Here is a 19,748-nt window from a genome sequence, read left to right on the forward strand (position 1 = left end):
TGCTGTTTCAGAAAAGAGGGCTGCTATTTATATCTCATGGCTAAAAAGCCAAAGGTACACAGATGCTCATATTTCCAGATATGACTGTGCAATTATTTGCGCAGAAACATGCCTTTATTTCCACTCCAGCTGTGCAAGGTCTACTCAGAGTTTTTTCTACATACAGCAATATGCTTACATGTATGTCTTCTTATTCTTACAGTCACTTTACATATGGTTTTAAAGATGTGGGAAAAGATCAAACCACAGTGAACATCAATCACTTACAGCAATCCCCACAGTTCAATGAATTAATCCACCTTGAACCAGCTCACAGAGAATTTAGGAGGCATGAGGCAGAGCCTTTTGAACAATTGAAGATGCATATATTTACCAGGAAAGATACTGAATACAAATATTCCTAGGCATGTGGGTGCCCAGCCTCTATTGAAATGAATGGGAACTGGACATTGCAATGTCTGTGAGGATCTGAGACCTTGTCCATCCTGCCTCTGTGCTACTTGTTTTCTCCCCAGCTCCTGCTTGTGTCCTCAACAACATACTATCATGAGCTCACTGGACTGCACTATTGATTTTGCAACAAGGCACTAGATGGGCATCGCCCATGCTCTTGGATACATGGCTTACTTCCATTCGTAGGCAGTGCAGAAAACTCATGGAGTGGCTGAATTGGCACTCACTGCTTTCCATGATCAGAACTGAGGATTGAGAAAACACTTCAGAAACAGCGACATTTTCTTGGCCATAACTAGCACTGAGGATGGTTGCTCATAAGGAAGATTTACAGAGCATCAGCATGGCCTCCCTTAAGAAGCAATAAACAAGAAGAAAATGCTCAAGCAAAACATTATTTTACAGCTAATCTTTAAGACAGTCATTCTGAAAAGAGGAAAAAAAAAAAAAAAACATATAAAAAGCTTCCTCCAGAATAGCTAAACTGGCCCGAAGCACTGTGTCCACAGTCATATCGGTCTGCAATTGCTAACATGGAAAAAAATTATACTCACCGTCTCCAGGCACTGACATGAAATGAGCATCAACCCGTTTTTCATCCTCTCCATACTCATTCTTTGCTAGTAAGGTATAAGCACCATTATTCAGGTGGGTAGGATTGTCCAGCTGAAGGCAGCCATGGTATTCACTTTGATTGATAACATGTATTTTAGTACAGATGTATTCAGACTCATTCAGTATAGCCCCTTCATAGAACCACTGCAGTGTGGGCTTAGGGTTCCCTTTCACAGTGAATGGAATACACCAGTGGTGGTCCGGGGTTGGAGATTCAATAAATGTGATATTTGGTGCAACTGTATCAGAAAAAAAAAGAGGGAGGAACATCAGAATATTTTGAAAAGTTGTCCAAAAGCAATTGGTACTGGAAAGATATTCAGCTAGGAATCCAAATTTCATATTATTTTCCTCACAGAATCAAAGCCAGAACAGATTACTTAATTCTCTGGATTCTTCTGTTAGAGAAAGATGATTTTCTACTGTGCATTTTCTCATTCTTTGCTCAAACCTGTTAAATGCTTCAAGTTTACAGACTTGTTCTTTTTCTCTCAGGAGATTATTCCAACACCTTGCTCATTATTTCATTTTGGGGAATTTTTCCTTGATATTTGTTCTTAACTGAATTCAATTTCATCTAGTTATACTCCCTTTTATTACTCATACCAGTGCCAAGCTCAGAATCTCATTTACACTGTTCAAACATTTCTAGCTTATATTTCTTCCCATAGCTATTACATATCCCATTTCAACCTACAAACCTACATCCACAGTGACTTCTCTAGTTTACTCTGTCATGAGCACATGCTGAACAAAGTTTGCCATCTACAAAGCATTCCATTCCCATCTTCAATTAAACAGAGGGATGCAACTTGTGAAAACATGCTGTTTAGTTAACATGAAATGAATTCAGGCTGGAGCTTAGATCTAAGAAGCTAAAGCCTCTATGCTACATGTCCCTTCCCCCTTCCTTGGCCCTGACAAATAAGTATATTATTTAAAGCTATGACAAACAAATTTACATCTGGCAGCACAAAAGTTGTTGCAAGTGTGCTATTTTTTGCAGTCGTTGCTTTCTTTAGATAATAAGAACTTAAACATTTGTAGTGTCATAATTAATTCTATAAGCCTTTTCATACATTCGCACTTCTTAATTCCTAAGACAACGCTTATGTACACACACACCATTACAAACCTTCTCACACTGACAGTGGCATTGCGTATTTTGCACTTCAGACCTTTACTTATGGATCATTCTAACTGGAAGATAAAACATTTAGAAATAGATCTTTTGCTGAACAGAGGGCTGAAAAAGATAAATATAACATCTGCTGGTTGGGCTACTCCCAGCATTAACTGCACTAGATAGTTTACATGCCTGAAGAGCTTTTGTTTCAACAACCTGCGTGCCCAAAAAATATTTGTACACAAAACAGTTGCTGCCAATGCAGTTTCGCCTCAGGAGCTGTATGGAGACCTGTATACGTACAGAATACCGTGAGCTCAGCAGAGGCTTGGTCCTCTCCCACAATGTTCTCTGCTACACAGGAAATCCACAGTCCACTGTCCATGGATGAAACATTCTTTATGGTTAGCGAGGCAGGGTTCTTACTTGTGTCACTCTACAAGTGTTCAGAAAAACATGTGTCAACAGCAGCATAAAGAACAAGGGAGAGGGAGGAAATCATTGGCCACACCTGAATGGCATTTTTCATGTCCCATTCCTTTTACCTGTATTAGTCCACAATTAATCAAAGCTTACTTCAGTGTCTTACCCAAACAGATAAAAAACACCTACAGAACCAAATGTAGCCATCATTGGCAGTGGATTCAGAGATCCGGAAGTCCTGCTACAAACTCTGCACTTAACCATTTTTTTGTCCTGTCACTTTCAGTCTCTGCCTTTCTTAATACTTCTCTGGCTCTGCAAAAGTATTTTTTCTCTACCCATACCCTTGCTTATCCTTCTTTTGAATTTTATGACTGACTTTCTGCTTTGCCTTGAATTTTTTCCTTCTATATTCTGTTCAATCCTTGCTTTACCTTTTGTCTCTTTAACGCTTGACGTCTCTTCCACTGCTGCCTTCTGAGCTCTATTGTAGCTTGAAAACAATATGTCTTCTCTCCCCTCTTTAGCCAAATTTCTCTTGAAAGCTTCTTCTTCTCATGAAACTTTACATGATAAATTACATACCTTCCACTACCTAAGCTACTGCCCAAGTATTGTTGTATGTGTTTAGGCACAGTCTACTTATGGTAAGAATTATGATTCTTAGAAATCTTGATTCTTATGATTCTTAGAAAGCTCAGTCCCATTTACAGCCTTAAATGCCATACTGAATACGTAGCTATGCAACATTGAATAAAGCTGAACTAAAAAAAAAAAAAAAAAAAAAAGAAAAAAAAAGACAGCAAAAGATAGCAAAACTGCTTTTTAAAGCAGGCCCTTCATTTGGACACCAAATAATTACTATTTTATACTTGAATTTTTCATAAAATGCAAGACTATTTTCTTACATAAGAAAGAAACAAAATGCATTCAAAAAATAAATAATAATTACGATATTTTTTTCAAAACTACTTCTGAGTAGTTTTTTTACTGTAGACACACACGTCAGTGCTGCACAGAACACAAACAAATGGCACACTGCATCTGTAAAACCACAGTGGTTTCAGTGGCAGTCAGTGGGAACAGTCCTGCATACAGCCCTATGCAATCAGAATTTTGAACCTCAAGGTAATAGCTTAACTCCACTTAAGGTAAGCTTCCCTTTGATTTCAGTGTGACTCGAGGGGAGGTGAGTGGAAAATCAAACACTCCATTACATATTTCTCCATATACAACACAACTCTTGGAGGTGAGCCATGCTCAAAACTGAACTGAAAGCAGAGGGGCTCAATTGCAGCTCAGGGCTGAAATGTAGAGCAAAACAAACTTAACCAACATCAACCAGACTATGCGTCAGCACAGAAACCGAGAGTGCACAATTAGTTTTGCAGGACTAGAGTTTAGTTTCAACTTTTGTTATCGTCTTTTGTAGAACAGGAAAGAGAGAGGAAACAGGCAGAAGCAGCATAGGAGGTGAAGAAAAGGGATGCAGAAATTGAGATATGGAAGTGAAAGAAAGAAAAGCAGAAACAATACTCACAGAAAAGGGAAGGACAGTTGTGAATGGCTAATGAGGTTTAACAGGCATTCATTCTTCTGCTACTGAAAAGACTACTGTGTCCCATGTCTATGTCTTTAGCTAGCCTATATTATGAGAGCCTCTGAAATCTCAAGATTAAGTTATGCCAGCACGGAATATTTCTGGAAAGCCTGAAGCAAACTGACCATGGCATTTCACATATAGGAGGGTTAAAAAATGAGGTGATCTCACTTTCTGAACAGCATCCCACATTTGTTTTGGCTTATAACTCAAAAAGAAAAAAAAAAAAAGGAAAGGAAAGGAAAGGAAAGGAAAGGAAAGGAAAGGAAAGGAAAGGAAAGGAAAGGAAAGGAAAGGAAAGGAAAGGAAAGGAAAGGAAAGGAAAGGAAAGGAAAGGAAAGGAAAGGAAAGGAAAGGAAAGGAAAGGAAAGGAAAGGAAAGGAAAGGAAAGGAAAGGAAAGGAAAGGAAAGGAAAGGAAAGGAAAGGAAAGGAAAGGAAAGGAAAGGAAAGGAAAGAATTTGGCACGGGTTCCTTAAACTGTTTTAATTTCTTGTTCTTGATGATGACTGATGCCTTTGGATAGTTTTACAGATTAGAGAAAATTTTAAAAATAAAACTAGAGCTCTGCAGAACTCTTTCTTTATGAGAGCTGAAAGACAGGCTAGTCACATTCTATACAGGATAGACTGTATAGATATCTATAGTGACACAATGACCTCAAGGAAGAAAGTACAAAGACCATGAGACACCGGAGATCCTGCCTCTGCCATACTGCAGGAACAATTTTGGAACATCCCACACTTTGTACAGACTAGGAAGCTTTAGGCAGTCTGCGCCATGATAATATAGGAACGCCAGTGACATAAAATTGTAAATAACTGAGGGTCTTACCCACCATGTAAATAATGTCAATTTAAGAAGTTAGAAGCTGCATTTTGAAGATTTGCTTATATGCCTCTCTATCAGAGAAAACAATCATTTTACCTCCACTGTGCACACAATCTAAAGTAGGGACACAGAATACAGAGATCTCAGAAAATAAAAATCCCCCTGCCTGGATGATTTTATTAAGGAAACATCTTCATACTTAATTAAAAAATATCCATTCTTTTTAATAAAAACTTCAATTTCTGAGGCTTCCTGTTGCTGCTTTGTTTGTTGAAGGAAACTAGGCCACAAAATTTTTACAATCAAATTCCAATACAGCAAGCTTTTGGCATGAAGATCTAACAAAATTAGAGACACAAAGTTTTTTTTACAATTAGGTAGATTAGACTTTCTCTGCATGCAGGTGTCAGTGACAATAAGAAAGCCTTTGTGTTTCAGCATCCCAACTCATCACATGACTCTCCAAAATTTACAGTATTCTCATCTACAAGTGAGCACCCAAAAACCAAAGTGCAAATCACAGTCTCAAGGAGCAAATGTCTGCCACTCCCCAGAAGCCCTGTGGCAGTCACCCTCAATTGAAAGTAGCTGGAAAATAAATGTAATCCAAACATTAATTTTCTATTTCATCTTTTTATTAAAAACTTAACTAAAGGTGGACATGAAATTTTATTCCATCCTTCAGCAGGTATCCTTCATCTCTTAATTGTCATGTATTTGAATATGAAACTTACCTCATGGTTTGAAACAAGATTAGTGAGCACCCAGGACACATTAGGAGGTGGCCCACCAGTAGTATCGCAGTACAATGTGATGCTCCTTCCTTCCACTACAGTGATGTTGTAATTGCTTAGGTTTGCTGAGGGCAAGTCTACAGTAGAAACAACAACAACAAAAAAATCCACATGCATTTGTATTTGACAGAAATAAACAGCACCCAATTATAAGCTGCTTGTCTAAATGCAAGCAAAAACACCGTTAAACCACATATTTGTTGTGCTCAGTTACTGTTCAAGTCAGAGAGCACAATCACCCTCTTTAGAAACATGAATTTTTAAGCTGGTATGTAACATTCTTCTGCAGCTCCTCTGCTTCACTTCCTAATAAAATATTACTTCATCTGGAAATACATAAAGCTAATTATATACAGAAATATTTCAGGTGGGCAAACAGGTTATCCTAACTTCATTTTTTAACTTCAGTGAAAAGAAACCAACATTCTCTCACACTTTAAAACAGGAAATTTAATCTGTTGCTTTGTAACAGCTACAAAGAAATCTCTATTTTCCACAAAGTGACACTGGGGTGTTCCCATTCTTCTCCACAACACTATCAGGGAAATCCCATTAGCTCCCAGTATCACACAAGAGACTGCAGCCCTTTCTCTCATATAGACACAGATCACAGACAGCAGGGCAAAAGCCAGATTTTATGTACAAAGTGAGGGACACAGGGCACTGAACAGATCAAACCAGAGGAAAGAAATCACAGAAGAGAAGGTGAAGAATTGTACAGGACTGCTATCCAAGGCACTCAGTAGACTTCACTAATGCCCTTAGGAAAGCAGAAAAGCAGTGAGTGAAATGGTACCACTCACCAGGAAACAAACCCAGATACTGCAAAAATCAGGATTCCCCCTCCATCTCACAGAGTTGTTAACCACTCTGTATCTCATTCTTCAGCACTAAAAGCAACGGGAGCTTCCCAAAAAAGTAAGCATATAGAATAATAGAACCATAGAAAGTTTGAGTCGGAAAGCACCTTAAGATCATCAAGTTCTAATCCCCCTGCCATGGACAGGGACACCTCACACTAAACCGTGTTACTCAAGGATCTCTCCAACCTGGCCTTGAACACTGCCAGGGATGGAGCATTCACAGCTTCCTTGGACAACCCATGCAGTGCCTCACCACCCTTACAGTAAAGAACTTTCTCCTTATATCCAGTCTAAACTTCCGCTTTTTAAGTTTTAACCCATTACCCCTTGTCCTATCCAAAATGAAGTGGATCCCTATAGGCCCCCTTCAGATACTGGAAGGCTGCTATGAGGTCTCCATGCAGCCTTCTCTTCTCCAGGCTGAACAGCCCCAACTTTCTCAGCCTATCTTCATAGGGGAGGTGCTCCAGTCCCCTGATCATTCTCGTGGCCCTCCTCTGGACTTGTTCCAACAGTTCCATGTCCTTTTTATGTTGAGGACACCAGAACTGCACACAATACTCCAAGTGAGGTCTTACGAGGGGAGAGTTGGGGGGCAGGATCACCTCCTTCAACCTGCTGGTCACACTGCTTTTGATGCAGCCCAGGATATGGCTGGCTTTCTGGGCTGCGAGTGCACACTGAAGCCGGCTCATGTTTATTTTCTCATCGACTATCACCCTCAAGTCCTTTTCCGCAGGGCTGCTCTCAATCTCTTCTCCTCCTGACCTGGAGCTGTGCCTAGGATTGCTTCGACCCAGGTGTAGGACCTTGCACTTGTCATGGTTAAACTTCATGAAGTTGGCATCAGCCCACCTCACAAGCATGTCAAGGTCCCTCTGGATGGCATTCCTTCCCTCCAGCATGTCAACCAAACCAAACAGCTTGGTGTCATCAACAAACTTGCTGAGGGTGCACTCAATCCCACTGTCCATGTCAGGGACAAAGATATTGAACATCAGTCCCAACACCGATCCCTGAGGGACACCACTCGTTACTGGTCTCCAGCTGGACATTGAGCCATTGACCACAACTCTTTGTGTGCAGCCATCCAGCCAGTTCTTTATCCACCGAGTGGTCCATCCATCAAATTGATGTATCTCCAATTTAGAGACAAGGATGTTGTGCGGAACAGTGTTGAACGCCTTGCACAATTCCAGGTAGATGACATCAGCTGCTCTACCCCTGTCCATCAGGGGTATATTCATATGCTGAATGCTTACAAAAACACAAAGAATTATAGACTGACCCTCTTCAAAGACAATGGCATCAATATCAACAGACATCAGGCACAGAGGACCTCACTTATTTATGTAGCAAATAATTATGCGACATGCTAGAAATATCGTATATTTTTTAAAAAATACTGTGCTATCATTTGGAGCTGCTGTGCTCTGTAAAAAGCCTTGGCCTCCTTTTTGAGGTATGTCTCATCAACTGTTCCAGGTAAGTTTTACCTGCAACCTATCATCACAAATAATTGAGTTTATCTGTTGTGCTGGATATGTATGTATGACCTTGCAATGACTTCTTCTGAAACAACAGATCTCTTTTGTTTTGCTTTGTTTTTAACTTTCATCATAGACTTGCAGGTATAGAAGTTCAGCAGAGACTTTTTTGCTTATGTAAAAAGTCCCATACAAACAACCATCAAATCAGTATGAACACAATATGTCTGCTAGAACTTCAACAGAAGCTGGGAAATCTCCCTTTAAGTTTAATTAGTTCAATAAAAATTAAATGAGAGGAAGTACTACAGAAAAGAACACAAATAATTTTCCAGGCAATGCTTTCTTGCCTAATAAGATTTGAAGATAAGTGCAAGTATACAATAACTGCTTAGGCAATTCTCCCAGTGCTTTAAGTAGTGCTGTAATATGATTCCCATTACAGGCATCATGGATTTCTTCTATTATGTTCACTTTATAAATCATATGTTGAAGTTTATTGAGACAGAGCTGGACAGTTTGTACGCCTTGATGCAGTAATCTGTTAGCGAAGGTAGCCATCTGCTCTTGCCTGCTGTGAATTCAAATCTCAGCAGTGTCTGTCAACTAGCTGAGCAGGAAATAAAACTAATCTTAGGGAACATTTGGATATTAATTATTCTGGTTAAGGAACAAGGAGAGAAGTAATGAGATCATTTGCTTTATAAAGTTACACTTCCACAACACCTCTGAAAATCATTCCAACTGCTCCTGACAGACATGAACATATGAAGAGATTAAAGTTTCCCACTTCTTCCTGGCCCTAGCACTTGGGACAAGGTCTACAGGCCAGATCAGTGTTTCACTATGCAACCCAGCACAGTTCCTACTAACACATTGTTTCACATGAAACCTCTCATGCAAGCAAAAATAAAAACAAGTTTGGTCCCTTAGAGCCCTCTGTTAATAGCTGTTAAGTTCTGAGGCAACTCCTTCCTGCAGCATGTTTATTTACAGGATAGGCAGCTGAGTTTGCTCTGGTACTAACTGGCATTAAACCTGGTACTGGCTCTGAACCAGATCTAGTTTTGGTTTTTTGCAAAAGTCTGCACATGTCACATTGGTGTTATGCCTCTGAGGCAAACAGCTACATCATGCTTGTATCCTGCCGGAAGGTTATAAAATAATAGTGCTTATTATTTTATAGATTCCTGAAGTTACACTAAAAAAACAGCTGCAAGACCCAGCTGAAAACACCACAAGTAAGTAAGGACAGAAAGGAACAGTCACATTACCATGTGTTCTCTTTTACTCCCTTTCCCACTCATAAGAGAAGTGAATGGGAAACACATACGAGAAATGTCTTAGGATATTTTTTTTCTGGTTGGTTATCTTGAGTTAAGGGACTTTAAGGTTTTTAAGGCTTTTACTTCCAATGGCATCCAGACTGCTCCACAGCAGAATGCACACTAATTGAGAAGTGACTCTATTTGGGAAAAGCAGACAGTTGTGTAAGACCTTGTGACTAGAAAATGTAATACACTGAACTTACCAACAAAGCAATGAAACTAAGCAGCAAAACCTGTAGTGAAAAATAACTGCATTCAAAAATACACAATGTGCCCTAACAGACAGGTGTGCTCAGTATATATGCTCAGTGTAGTGTGAGACCATTTATACAAGTCAGCAGCACTTTGACACCTACACAATTACAAAGACATCAGCCATGCTGCATTTACTCATGATTTAATTAAACACAGTGTTTTAGATGACTATCACTTCTGTTGATACAGATGTACATTCTAAAGGACTTTGTATACAGTAATTGATACAAGCAATCAGACAACAGGTTCAAATACCTTTTTTACACTGCCAGAGTAGTAAAGAGCATAAAAGTCCATACAAGGTAGACATGCCATCATCTTTCCACAAGTCTCATCTTGATATCTGTCAGACAGAGATTACCCTGTGCCCCAAAGTTTGAAACAAAGTATTTCTTTCAGACTTTGATAGCATTAATTATTATAATTCTGGATATCTGTAATAACCCTGGTACTATCCAATTTCTTTTTTACAATTTCTCTTTTACATTTTCTTTTTCACATTTCCTATGTTCTTGGCCTATGTTCTTGCTACATTCTTAGCCTTCTGCAGCAATAATCTTCACAGGCATGCTGTCCATGCCATACACAAGAGCCATTCCCTTTTTTTTGTTCTTAAGTGTATCTGTGACAACTAAATTCATTACGTGCTCTCCTGTTCAGTCAGGACAGACAAAAGAGAGTTTCTGAATGATCATCTGAAGACTACTCTGATTTATTTTGTTTTCTCAAGTCCTCTTTCTTCTCAATAACCTATACAAAGCTTTTCAATCTCTACAAAAAATGGCAGAACACAACCTGCTACTGAGAAGTTTAAACTACAATGTAGAGACTTATGCAATTCATAGATGAACGCATACACTAAAAAACATTTTTTCATTATGTATGGGTATATAACAACTATATTATTTCACCACATGCAGAATATCTGTTCTCATATTCAAACTTACAACATTTTTTTCTTAGGAATAAATAGCTCTGTGTTTGAAAAAGCAGTCACTTCCTTCGCCCCACGATAAGTGCACCTGACAGAGACAAGTAGGAAGAACTCATTTATGTCACCTGTCTCCAAATACTATCTCACGCTTTAGAAGGAAAAAACCCTCCTTTCAGGAGGGAGGTTGCTATTTACCTTCACAGACCATCATTAGTGCAAACCAATAGCCCGAGGCCATGAGACAGTGGAACTGTCAAACACTGTGAAGGAATGACTCATATCTTTACTGTGCACAGCTGGACCTTCAGCAATCACAAAACTAAACCCTTTGGGTGCATTTGGCTATCTAGCTGTCAATTGAAATTAATAAAAAGAATGTGCCTAAATTCCTAGAGGGCTTTCAAAGTCTTCATGCTGCTATGTACTACTTTCCATAGAAAATTTACACTGGCCTTTTCAGGGCTAGGCTGTGACTGTATTTCAAAGGAAAAGTAAGTATTAATACAAACTCTCTAGTCTGCAACTCTCAGCACCAAGCTAGCACTCTATCTAATATAGTACAGTAACATTTAGAAGAAAGAGATGATCAGCAAGAAGAAACAAATCCACCATTACACACAAGATGTGGTTTCACTGGTAACTGTCTTCACAGTTACAAAAATTTTTACAAAATTATTTCCAGAATGATTTTTTCAGCTTCAACTTTTATCTGAGAGAATACCAAAAATCCAATATTGTATTAGTTTATGCCATCCTTTTCACACTAAGCCCCTGATTTTCAGTGGTTTATCGACAGACTCTCTGGGGTCTAGACATGATGCAGTGTCACTCAATGGGTTTCAGTGTGTCTATGACATCTCTTTTTTGCTTAGCACATTTTTGTAGGATAACCTGTTCTGTGACAAGAACAAGCAGTAACCAAGAAAAAAATGACAATTTTTTTGTGGAAACTACCAACTGCATTTGAATTTTAATAAGGTCATTTCAAACCTTACCTGACATCCTTAATCATATCTTAATAAATATATCAGACCCAGAATGATTAAATTAATTGTGAGCCAACTATCAGCTATCAAACTAAAACATGTAAAGGCAGATTACCAGAACTGCTATTATAAAATAACCCCAGCAATTAGGAAGTTACAGTGTCTCAAATCCAGTCCTTTTGCCTCACATAAGATTTCCAAGATTCTTAGCTCCCCTTAGTTTTGATTTTTCTCTCTAGGGAGGAAGCATACAACTGATTACAGCACTACAGTACAGCTTGGTAACACCCACCAGTAGCACTGTCTGGAGCCTGAAAACAAGATGGTTGACAATGCAATTTGTTAAGAACCATGCACACGGATCTGCAAATTTCAGATGTCTTGCCAACTTCGAACAGGTTGTATTAATGTAAGATGTAAGAAAAACAGCTTTCTTAAATTATTCCACAAAATTGTGCCTTGTTTGAAAATATAGGAATGTTTAAAAATTCCAAAGGTCTTTTCCTATGGGATGTTTTGGGTTTAAAAAGCACAGCAAAAAACTTTCTAGTAATTCTAGCTATAAAAAAGGAAGAGCTGCTGGGTATGTGATTAACCTCCTGTGTTTCACTCAGCAGCTGTCTGCAGCCAACAAGCTCTGAGCCAGATTTCAGCCATTGGGTAAATAAGTGGGCATGTTTCTACTAAAGACTGCAGAACTCTGGGGCCAAAAATCAGCCTGTCTTCATCTTTGAAGCACTATAAACAGGATATCCCAAAAGTTTACTTGCAAAACATGAAGAAAAGAAACATAAATCACTGTTTCCATTTCCTGTTGTTTGACAACCACAGAATCAACATACTCAATATATATAGCTATTATGACAACCACAACCACATTCAATGAAAATTTAAAAAAAAATAGATAAAATAGAAAACCATAAAATAAAATAAAATAAAATAAAATAAAATAAAATAAAATAAAATACAAATATCAAGAAAAAAAACATTTGGAAAATAAAATACAAAATTAGCAGAAATGAGGGACATTTTTAAAAATTATCATTTCACATATATCTTCATTTTTCTGTAGTCCAAAGATCACAGATCACCTTCCTCTCCAGATACAGGGAAGAGAAGCCTGGAACTTTTCATTACACCAGGCACTGTCCTCCATTTCCCTACTGTAACTTTGGCAACATGCATAACAGAACGTGAATTTTCTCTTGGACCAAAATGAAAGTAAAGACACCATTCTGAATGGTGTAAGGGGGAAAGAGGAAAAAGAATCTTAGATTATCATCCTTTCCTCCAAATTATTTCCATACTCTGCAATTTACTGTGTTACTGCAACTTAAAGAACACTCTCCCAGATCAAAGCCTCTTCAACTTTTTAGGAGAATATTTAGTCATTGAGTAGAGCACTAAATAACACTTAACAGAGTTGTGCTTGCCATCTTGCACAGCAAATCTTGATGGGTGTTTTCCGCAATGACCATGGAATTTTGCACAAGTCTGACAGGGCTAGAATAGCCTCAAACACTCTACAGGCTGGTGATGAGGACATTAACCTTACAGTGGTAGGTTAGATTCCAGAACTGAATCTGAAACCAGAGAGAGACAAAATCTCCTACTACAGCCACTTTTCTGTAAATCTGAAAAAACAAACAAACAAAAAAAACCACAAGCAAACAAAATAAACCACCACAAAAAAAAAACAAAACCCAAAATCAAACAAAAAAAAACCACCCACCTTGTTATTATATGGAAGAACATGTTTTTTTTTTTTATCTGAGACACTGAGACACACAGATATTTTGAAATACTAAAAGAAATCTGCCTCCAATCATGTCACACCTGATTGTCACATTCAACTGGGAACTTTTACAGAAAATAATTAAACAAGTACGGCCTCTACCAGAAGATAAATCTTTCAATTATGCTTTCCCAGAGCCAATACACACTTACTTTGCCTTTAAACACTCCATCAGTCACTTTAACTGAAATTATCACTAGTAGCACACTTAAGTAGAGCCACTGCGTGCCAAAGCAAAGACCACAGTACTTGCTAACTCACTCATCTTCATGATTACGGCAACAAATGCTATCTCTGCAGAACTGCCATCCCATCCAGGGCTTCAAATGTGTCATGAATGCCATGCAGGCAAAAACCACCAACAGCCATGCACCAGAATAAATTCACTTGGACAGCAAGCTGTCCTACACAGTCAGCCTGCACGGGTGCTTTGAAGGCTGCTGCTGATACTTCAAGCAAGATGAAGGGCTTTACATTTCCAAGGTTTACATCAGCTCCTTAACTTCTGCTCATGCACCTTTCTCTTACGGTCTCTAGGCCTCCTGACCTGGGTTCTAGTAGGAAGATGCTAAAAAAGAAAGGATCTTGCAGCACCTAAATCATTTAATTGACCTCTTTCCCATCATTAGTACCAACAGTTTGCAAGAATTTTGAGACTATAGAGGCTATTAAACTTATCAACAATTCCCTTGCTAGCAGTCTCCTGAAGGTACCCAGCCATGTTTTCTCTCAAATTCCCCAAATGTTTAAGAAAATTAACTTACATCTAGAAAAAATGTGCTTAATTGATATTTAAGCTTCAGACCACCCACAACTTTCAAGAGAAACTCGAATACATTCAGGACAGTTGTGCTGAACAGAGCACCCGAAAGCTTAACAGATGAAGCAAGAGCTAAACAGCCTTTGTAACGTAACTTAATGAGGCCTGAACTAGGTTATGCAAACCCCTAAAAATGGCTTATTATTCACTAAGTGCATGTAATGCAGTTGCAATTTCTGTATCTTTATCTGGGGAACTTCATGTGTGTCCAGTAAATACTGAAAACAATGCCAACCTGTCAAATACTGCTACATGATAAACATATGATCCCAAAACAGGAAGATGTTCAGAGAACTACATAAACAAGTAAAATGATCAGTTTCACTCTTGATATCGAGTATACTGCATACCAAGTATACGGCTGAAGGGATGTCTTCATGAAATGTCTCCACTTTTAAAGTGAAAAAAGGATTTTCTTTAGATTTCAAAATTCAGCTATGTAGTTGTTAGTCTCCACCTAGTTACATCATAAATGCAAAGCAAGAATACCATCAGACAAGTCAGACAGCCATTCTCCCTCAGCAGATGAGAGCTCCACACTCACACAGATGCATCGAGTCAGACATAGAGAATACCTCTGCAAATGTGCACAAAGCACTGAGTTCAGAACGATACCAGAGTGATCATTATGTGTTTCTCTCCCTTAGATAGTACCTTACTTCTATTTCTAACCTGCTTTGTATTATAAACCTGCTTTGTTCCAGTTAAAGCAGAAATTGAATAAGAATTATAAAACAAAATTCTGGGTTTTTTCACATGCATCACATATTACTCAGCCATCATCATTCACAATCCCTGATTTACATATTATATGTCTACACATCTGTATAAGTTACTAGTTGCTTCATGAACAGATAAAAGTGTATGCTCACAAGGAAGTTATGCATGTGTCTTTGAAAATGAGATTCCTGTTGCCTTTTCAAACATCCATAAATTATTCGCTACATTCACTTAAAAGCTGGAGTAATGAAAATAGTTTTAATTAAGTTTGGAAAATTCTAACTCAACTTTGGAGCAACAGTGAAAGTCCATTAGTGTCAAAACTCTCATAAAAAAATTTTATACAGCCCATGAGCACAGATAAAACTCTTGAACAGAAAATAAGAACACTTGGCCACCATAAATCATGCATAACATCTAGTTCTTGAGCCAAAATAAACAATATAAGCTAGAGAGTCCATGAATATTCTGAAAGGTAAACATGGAGAATGTTTAAGGCTTTTTTTAAACTCACTTCATTCTGCCTGTAATGTTCTCCTTCTGGTAGTCTTATCTGTAAAGTCTGGCTGTTAATGGAAAAAAACGTCAACACTCACTGGATTATGCCTTTGCTTGTGGTTTTAGACTGCATTGTACTGTGATTGCCTATGATCTCATGCTTAATTTATTGACTCACTAATACTAGAAAACTTTTTTGTAAATTCAAAGAAATCAATGTCTCAATCCTTCAGTTTGCCTTTTTCCCCACTTACAATTTATAACCACCTGCCTCCAGACCATTTACTTATTTACCTCTAGGGCAAAATCTATCACCAGGAAGAGGCTGAAATGAAGCCAGACCCACTTAAGTCTACCTGTAGTCATCTGAACAACTGCCTGTAAAAATTCACAGCATCCCAACACGAGCAAGAAATGGGCAACTCACCTCTTTAGACTGCAATGCTACATTACAATGACTTCTAAAATCTTGTCAGTCATATACAAGAAGCAGCAATAAGAGCAACACCGCAGTTACTTCATGTGCAAAAGGACAGACAAAAACAAAAATAGACCCATAAAACCCTATAGGTCTCAGACCAGCCAACCTTTCCACTGACTGGCTGAGTATGTAAACAACATCCAGTCTCAACATACCTTTGTTATACGTACAACAAATTAGAACTACTATGCCACTTTGTTCAGTAGACTTTTGTTAGCATGACCAATGACAAAACAGAAAACATCTACAGAAACAATGTACATTAAATAAGCATAAAATGCTAGGAAAGTAACTAAAATTGAAAGCCAGATCAAGCACCACACCAGCATATATAAAACAATCTGACTAACTAACTAAACTGGCCAGGTAAGGCAAAATGCCACCACCAGACTGAGATAAAGAGCATCAAATAATCCACATGGGACTGCAGAGACAGATGTAGAAGTCAGGGCTCTCCCAGAAACACTGCATGAGAAAGAGACTCCTTTCTGTATCAGTGAGTTCAACAGCAACAGAGAAACTGAATGGCTAAGAGAGGGAGCAACCAACACCTTGATAACCAGCCCCAAAGACATGGTCTTGACTCTTTGGTGTTCAGTGAGGTCCAGGTGACCTGCAGACTGATGGCCTTTTGAGTGACCCTACCCCAGGCATAGGACACGCCAGCTTCCAAGAATAAGACACCAGTGGCAATTGCAGCCAGATCTTACAGAGGTACAAAAAAGAGCAATGTGTTTACTTATCTAGTTGTCTTTCTTGATTATCTAAAGATATTTATCAGGTGGAAATAAAAAAAACTGAAAGGGTGACATAGGTGGTGATGCTGTCCATGTTGTACAGACCACCAGCAAATACTCTGAAAACTAAACAACACTATTCTTCTACACAGAAGGCTGTTCTAATATTACTGTGGTAGATGCAACTTACAAACCTTTGACATAGTAATTCAGTGTGGATTTAAAACTTAAAACAGTCTGACAATTATCATCATACATAAATACTTTTCAACTACAGCTGAAAAAATAATTCTGCAAACATTGTAATAATTGACTGACATTTGTAGTATTGCAGCTGGAAAGGATCTTCTAGATAGTGAGCATACCTGACTTTTAGCCTCAAGCAAAGAAATCACAAAGTTGATGGCATTTAGATTACAACCAGCCTTTAATTCAGCACATTAATGAATTCTTACATCATATAAACAGTAAGTACCACATAACTTTGCTAATTTTCACACCAATTAACTACAGACTGAAGCGTTATGATCCCAAAACCACAGTAGCCTCTTCCAACTTACCATCACGAGATTTATTAACAGTATACAGTAGTAAGATGTCCTATTATCAACACATTTACCACATACTGTACAGGCCACTTACTATGATACTATGAAGTAATTAATAATACCTGCACACAAAGAAGAGAGCACATTTGCTTGATTTCTGAATTGGAAAAAAAAAAAATTAACAAACCAGAGATGGTATAAAACCATTTCATTAGCAGAAAAAATTAGAAAATGTTTTATTAACACAATGCAAAGGCCTGCACAAGCAGGAACTTCTCTTGACATCGAAAGTTCATGTATATCAAAAGCTGAATTCTTTGTTTATTTCAGGTCTGCCTATTAGCCTCTCAGAAAGACCTGGAAATGAAATAAATCAGCTTCCTCAGTGAGGGTTTGGTGGTTTTTTAATTGTCTTGCCCTTTTAAACACAGAAAAATATCTGCGGAAGGCAAGAGACTCACATTGGGTCTTTCAGACATCTTCCAGAGCACAGCCCATGTTCACCAAGATGGTCATTCCTCTTCACCTGAGCTTCTCTATTCTGTGCCTAGGAAAAGTCTGTATTGTCATCTTTATTAAAAGCTATTAAAAGCTACATTGGCTCATTTTGAAAAAGTTATATTAAGGGGAAAGACCCACAAAAAGAGAAAACAAAACAAAATAAAACAAAACAAACCCCACCAATTATGTAAAGTTTAGTGATACCTGAATCCTGAAAACCAACATAAATAATTTGCAGGCATGTGCTGACATCCACACAGATCTTCAGCACCATGTTTCCCATATGCAAATTCCACATGTTGCAAATTCCAATCTGAATGCTGTATAAACTCATCTTTTCTCCTCCTCTTCCTCCTCTACTTGGAAGTACAACCTTTCCTTGCCACAGCAAGTATTTTAGTCAAGATATGCCAACAGGATGCCTGCATGTGTACACATACATGCACCGGGTCAGAAAAAAATCTGTTGTGACTGCAGATGGTTAAGAACTAAGGGGAAAGGCTAATGTTTCATAGGTCTAATTCTGGGTATTTAACATCAAAGTTTTCAACGAAAATCCTAGTTACCTGGTGGCTTCTATATGTGCCACCCAAGAATGTTTGAGAAGACTATGCTGGAGTTCCTGGTTAGTACTAATTGATCTCAGTCCATCAGAAGACATTTCTCTATCCAGGAGATTTATTCACAATCCAGCTGGAGCAGAAAGCTGGCTCCATTTAGCTCAGCTCGGTATCATCTCCCACTTGAGGTAAATCAAATTCTGCAGGTCACAAGACCCCCTGTGACAGGTTTAGGTTTTATTGATTGCACCAGACACTAGCATCATTTTTGTCCTGAATAAACCACCACACCAGCAGAAAGCTGGACATGAGTAACAGCAAGATACATGGTCATAAAACACATTACTGCCATTAAACACCCCATCTTGGGTCTGCAGCAGGTCCTCTCCATGGCTGTTTGTTGCTGAAAGCTGCTATCAGAGGGTGTCAGACCCTCCATATAGGCAGTGGAGAAAAGGACACTCAATAGCCAGAGGTGTAAATAGAAAGGGTTATAATTTCTGCGTTTCTCCTGCTATTCATCTTCAACTATTACCAATACAAATCAGCCCTCCATGAGACTACCCTTACTTCCTTCTTTCCTGCCTGCTGCTGGGCACCTTCACTCACTGCAAAGAAAACTAGACTCCAGCAGGTCTCACACTGTATCAGAAACACCCATCCTCTGCCCCTCATACACAGAAGAGAACAAATCTCTTCAACTAGCGTGTGAAACTTTTCACCAGCTGCCCCGGGACCATACACACTCAGCAAAATTGTATACAAGATAAGTAAGAGGATGGCCTTATTGTAATACCATTTTTTCCACTATCTCCAGATCCATATAAGCTAACAGAAAAGCGTATGCTGCAACATTCTACAGACCTAAGATTCTATCTTTTGCATAGCTTTTAGAAATGAACTCAGTAGAGTTTTATCTGGGTGAAGAGTATAACTATTGCTGATTTATCTCTATTGGCATGCTACTCTTCCTATTTTTCTCCTATAGTCCTAGCTCCAGAGTTTGTATTTATGAATGAAAACAAAGACTTCATCAACCATAAATACCTAAAAAAAAAAAAATCAAGGAGGTAAATTTTTTGTGTCTATTGAGCTTGGAAGCACTACTATTTAGTTTAACAAAGGCATATGCATTTTATATAATTGTGTGTTACCTATAATTGTTCTGGTTTCCTGCACTTGAATAGTGCTACATTATAAAGGACCAAGAGAAAATAAAAGAGTTCTGTGTGAAGCTCCCAGAATTATTCATGTGGGATGAAAGACCACTGAGTGGTTAGTACCTCCACTGAAACCTTTTCCCTTAGCAGTACTGTTGTTATCCTGAGAATGCATCTTGTAAAAAAGTATGTTTGGTTTTTCCCTCTTGCAATACTTTAGCAGTAAATTTATGTT

The 19,748-nt window shown here is 38.4% G+C and overlaps 1 protein-coding gene across 6 annotated transcripts in view; it reads right to left on the reverse strand.

The window, feature by feature from the left end:
* Nucleotides 1-19,748, reverse strand: part of NTRK2 (neurotrophic receptor tyrosine kinase 2) — a 211,545-nt gene that overhangs the window by 161,305 nt on the left and 30,492 nt on the right. For all 6 annotated transcript variants that reach the window (XM_061343932.1, XM_061343931.1, XM_061343933.1 and 3 more), the window contains exons 6-8: nt 5,781-5,917; nt 2,498-2,630; nt 1,008-1,307 (exon numbers count right to left, since the gene is read on the reverse strand). In XM_061343932.1, coding sequence (XP_061199916.1) covers nt 1,008-1,307; nt 2,498-2,630; nt 5,781-5,917 — 570 coding nt within the window. The remainder of the gene's footprint in view (nt 1-1,007; nt 1,308-2,497; nt 2,631-5,780; nt 5,918-19,748) is intronic.

Source organism: Neopsephotus bourkii, unplaced genomic scaffold (assembly GCF_033783945.1).
Source record: "Neopsephotus bourkii isolate Nb327-2 ecotype Australia unplaced genomic scaffold, CSIRO-AGI_Nbou_v1 NB_1831, whole genome shotgun sequence".
NCBI classification, from domain to species: Eukaryota; Metazoa; Chordata; class Aves; order Psittaciformes; family Psittacidae; genus Neopsephotus; species Neopsephotus bourkii.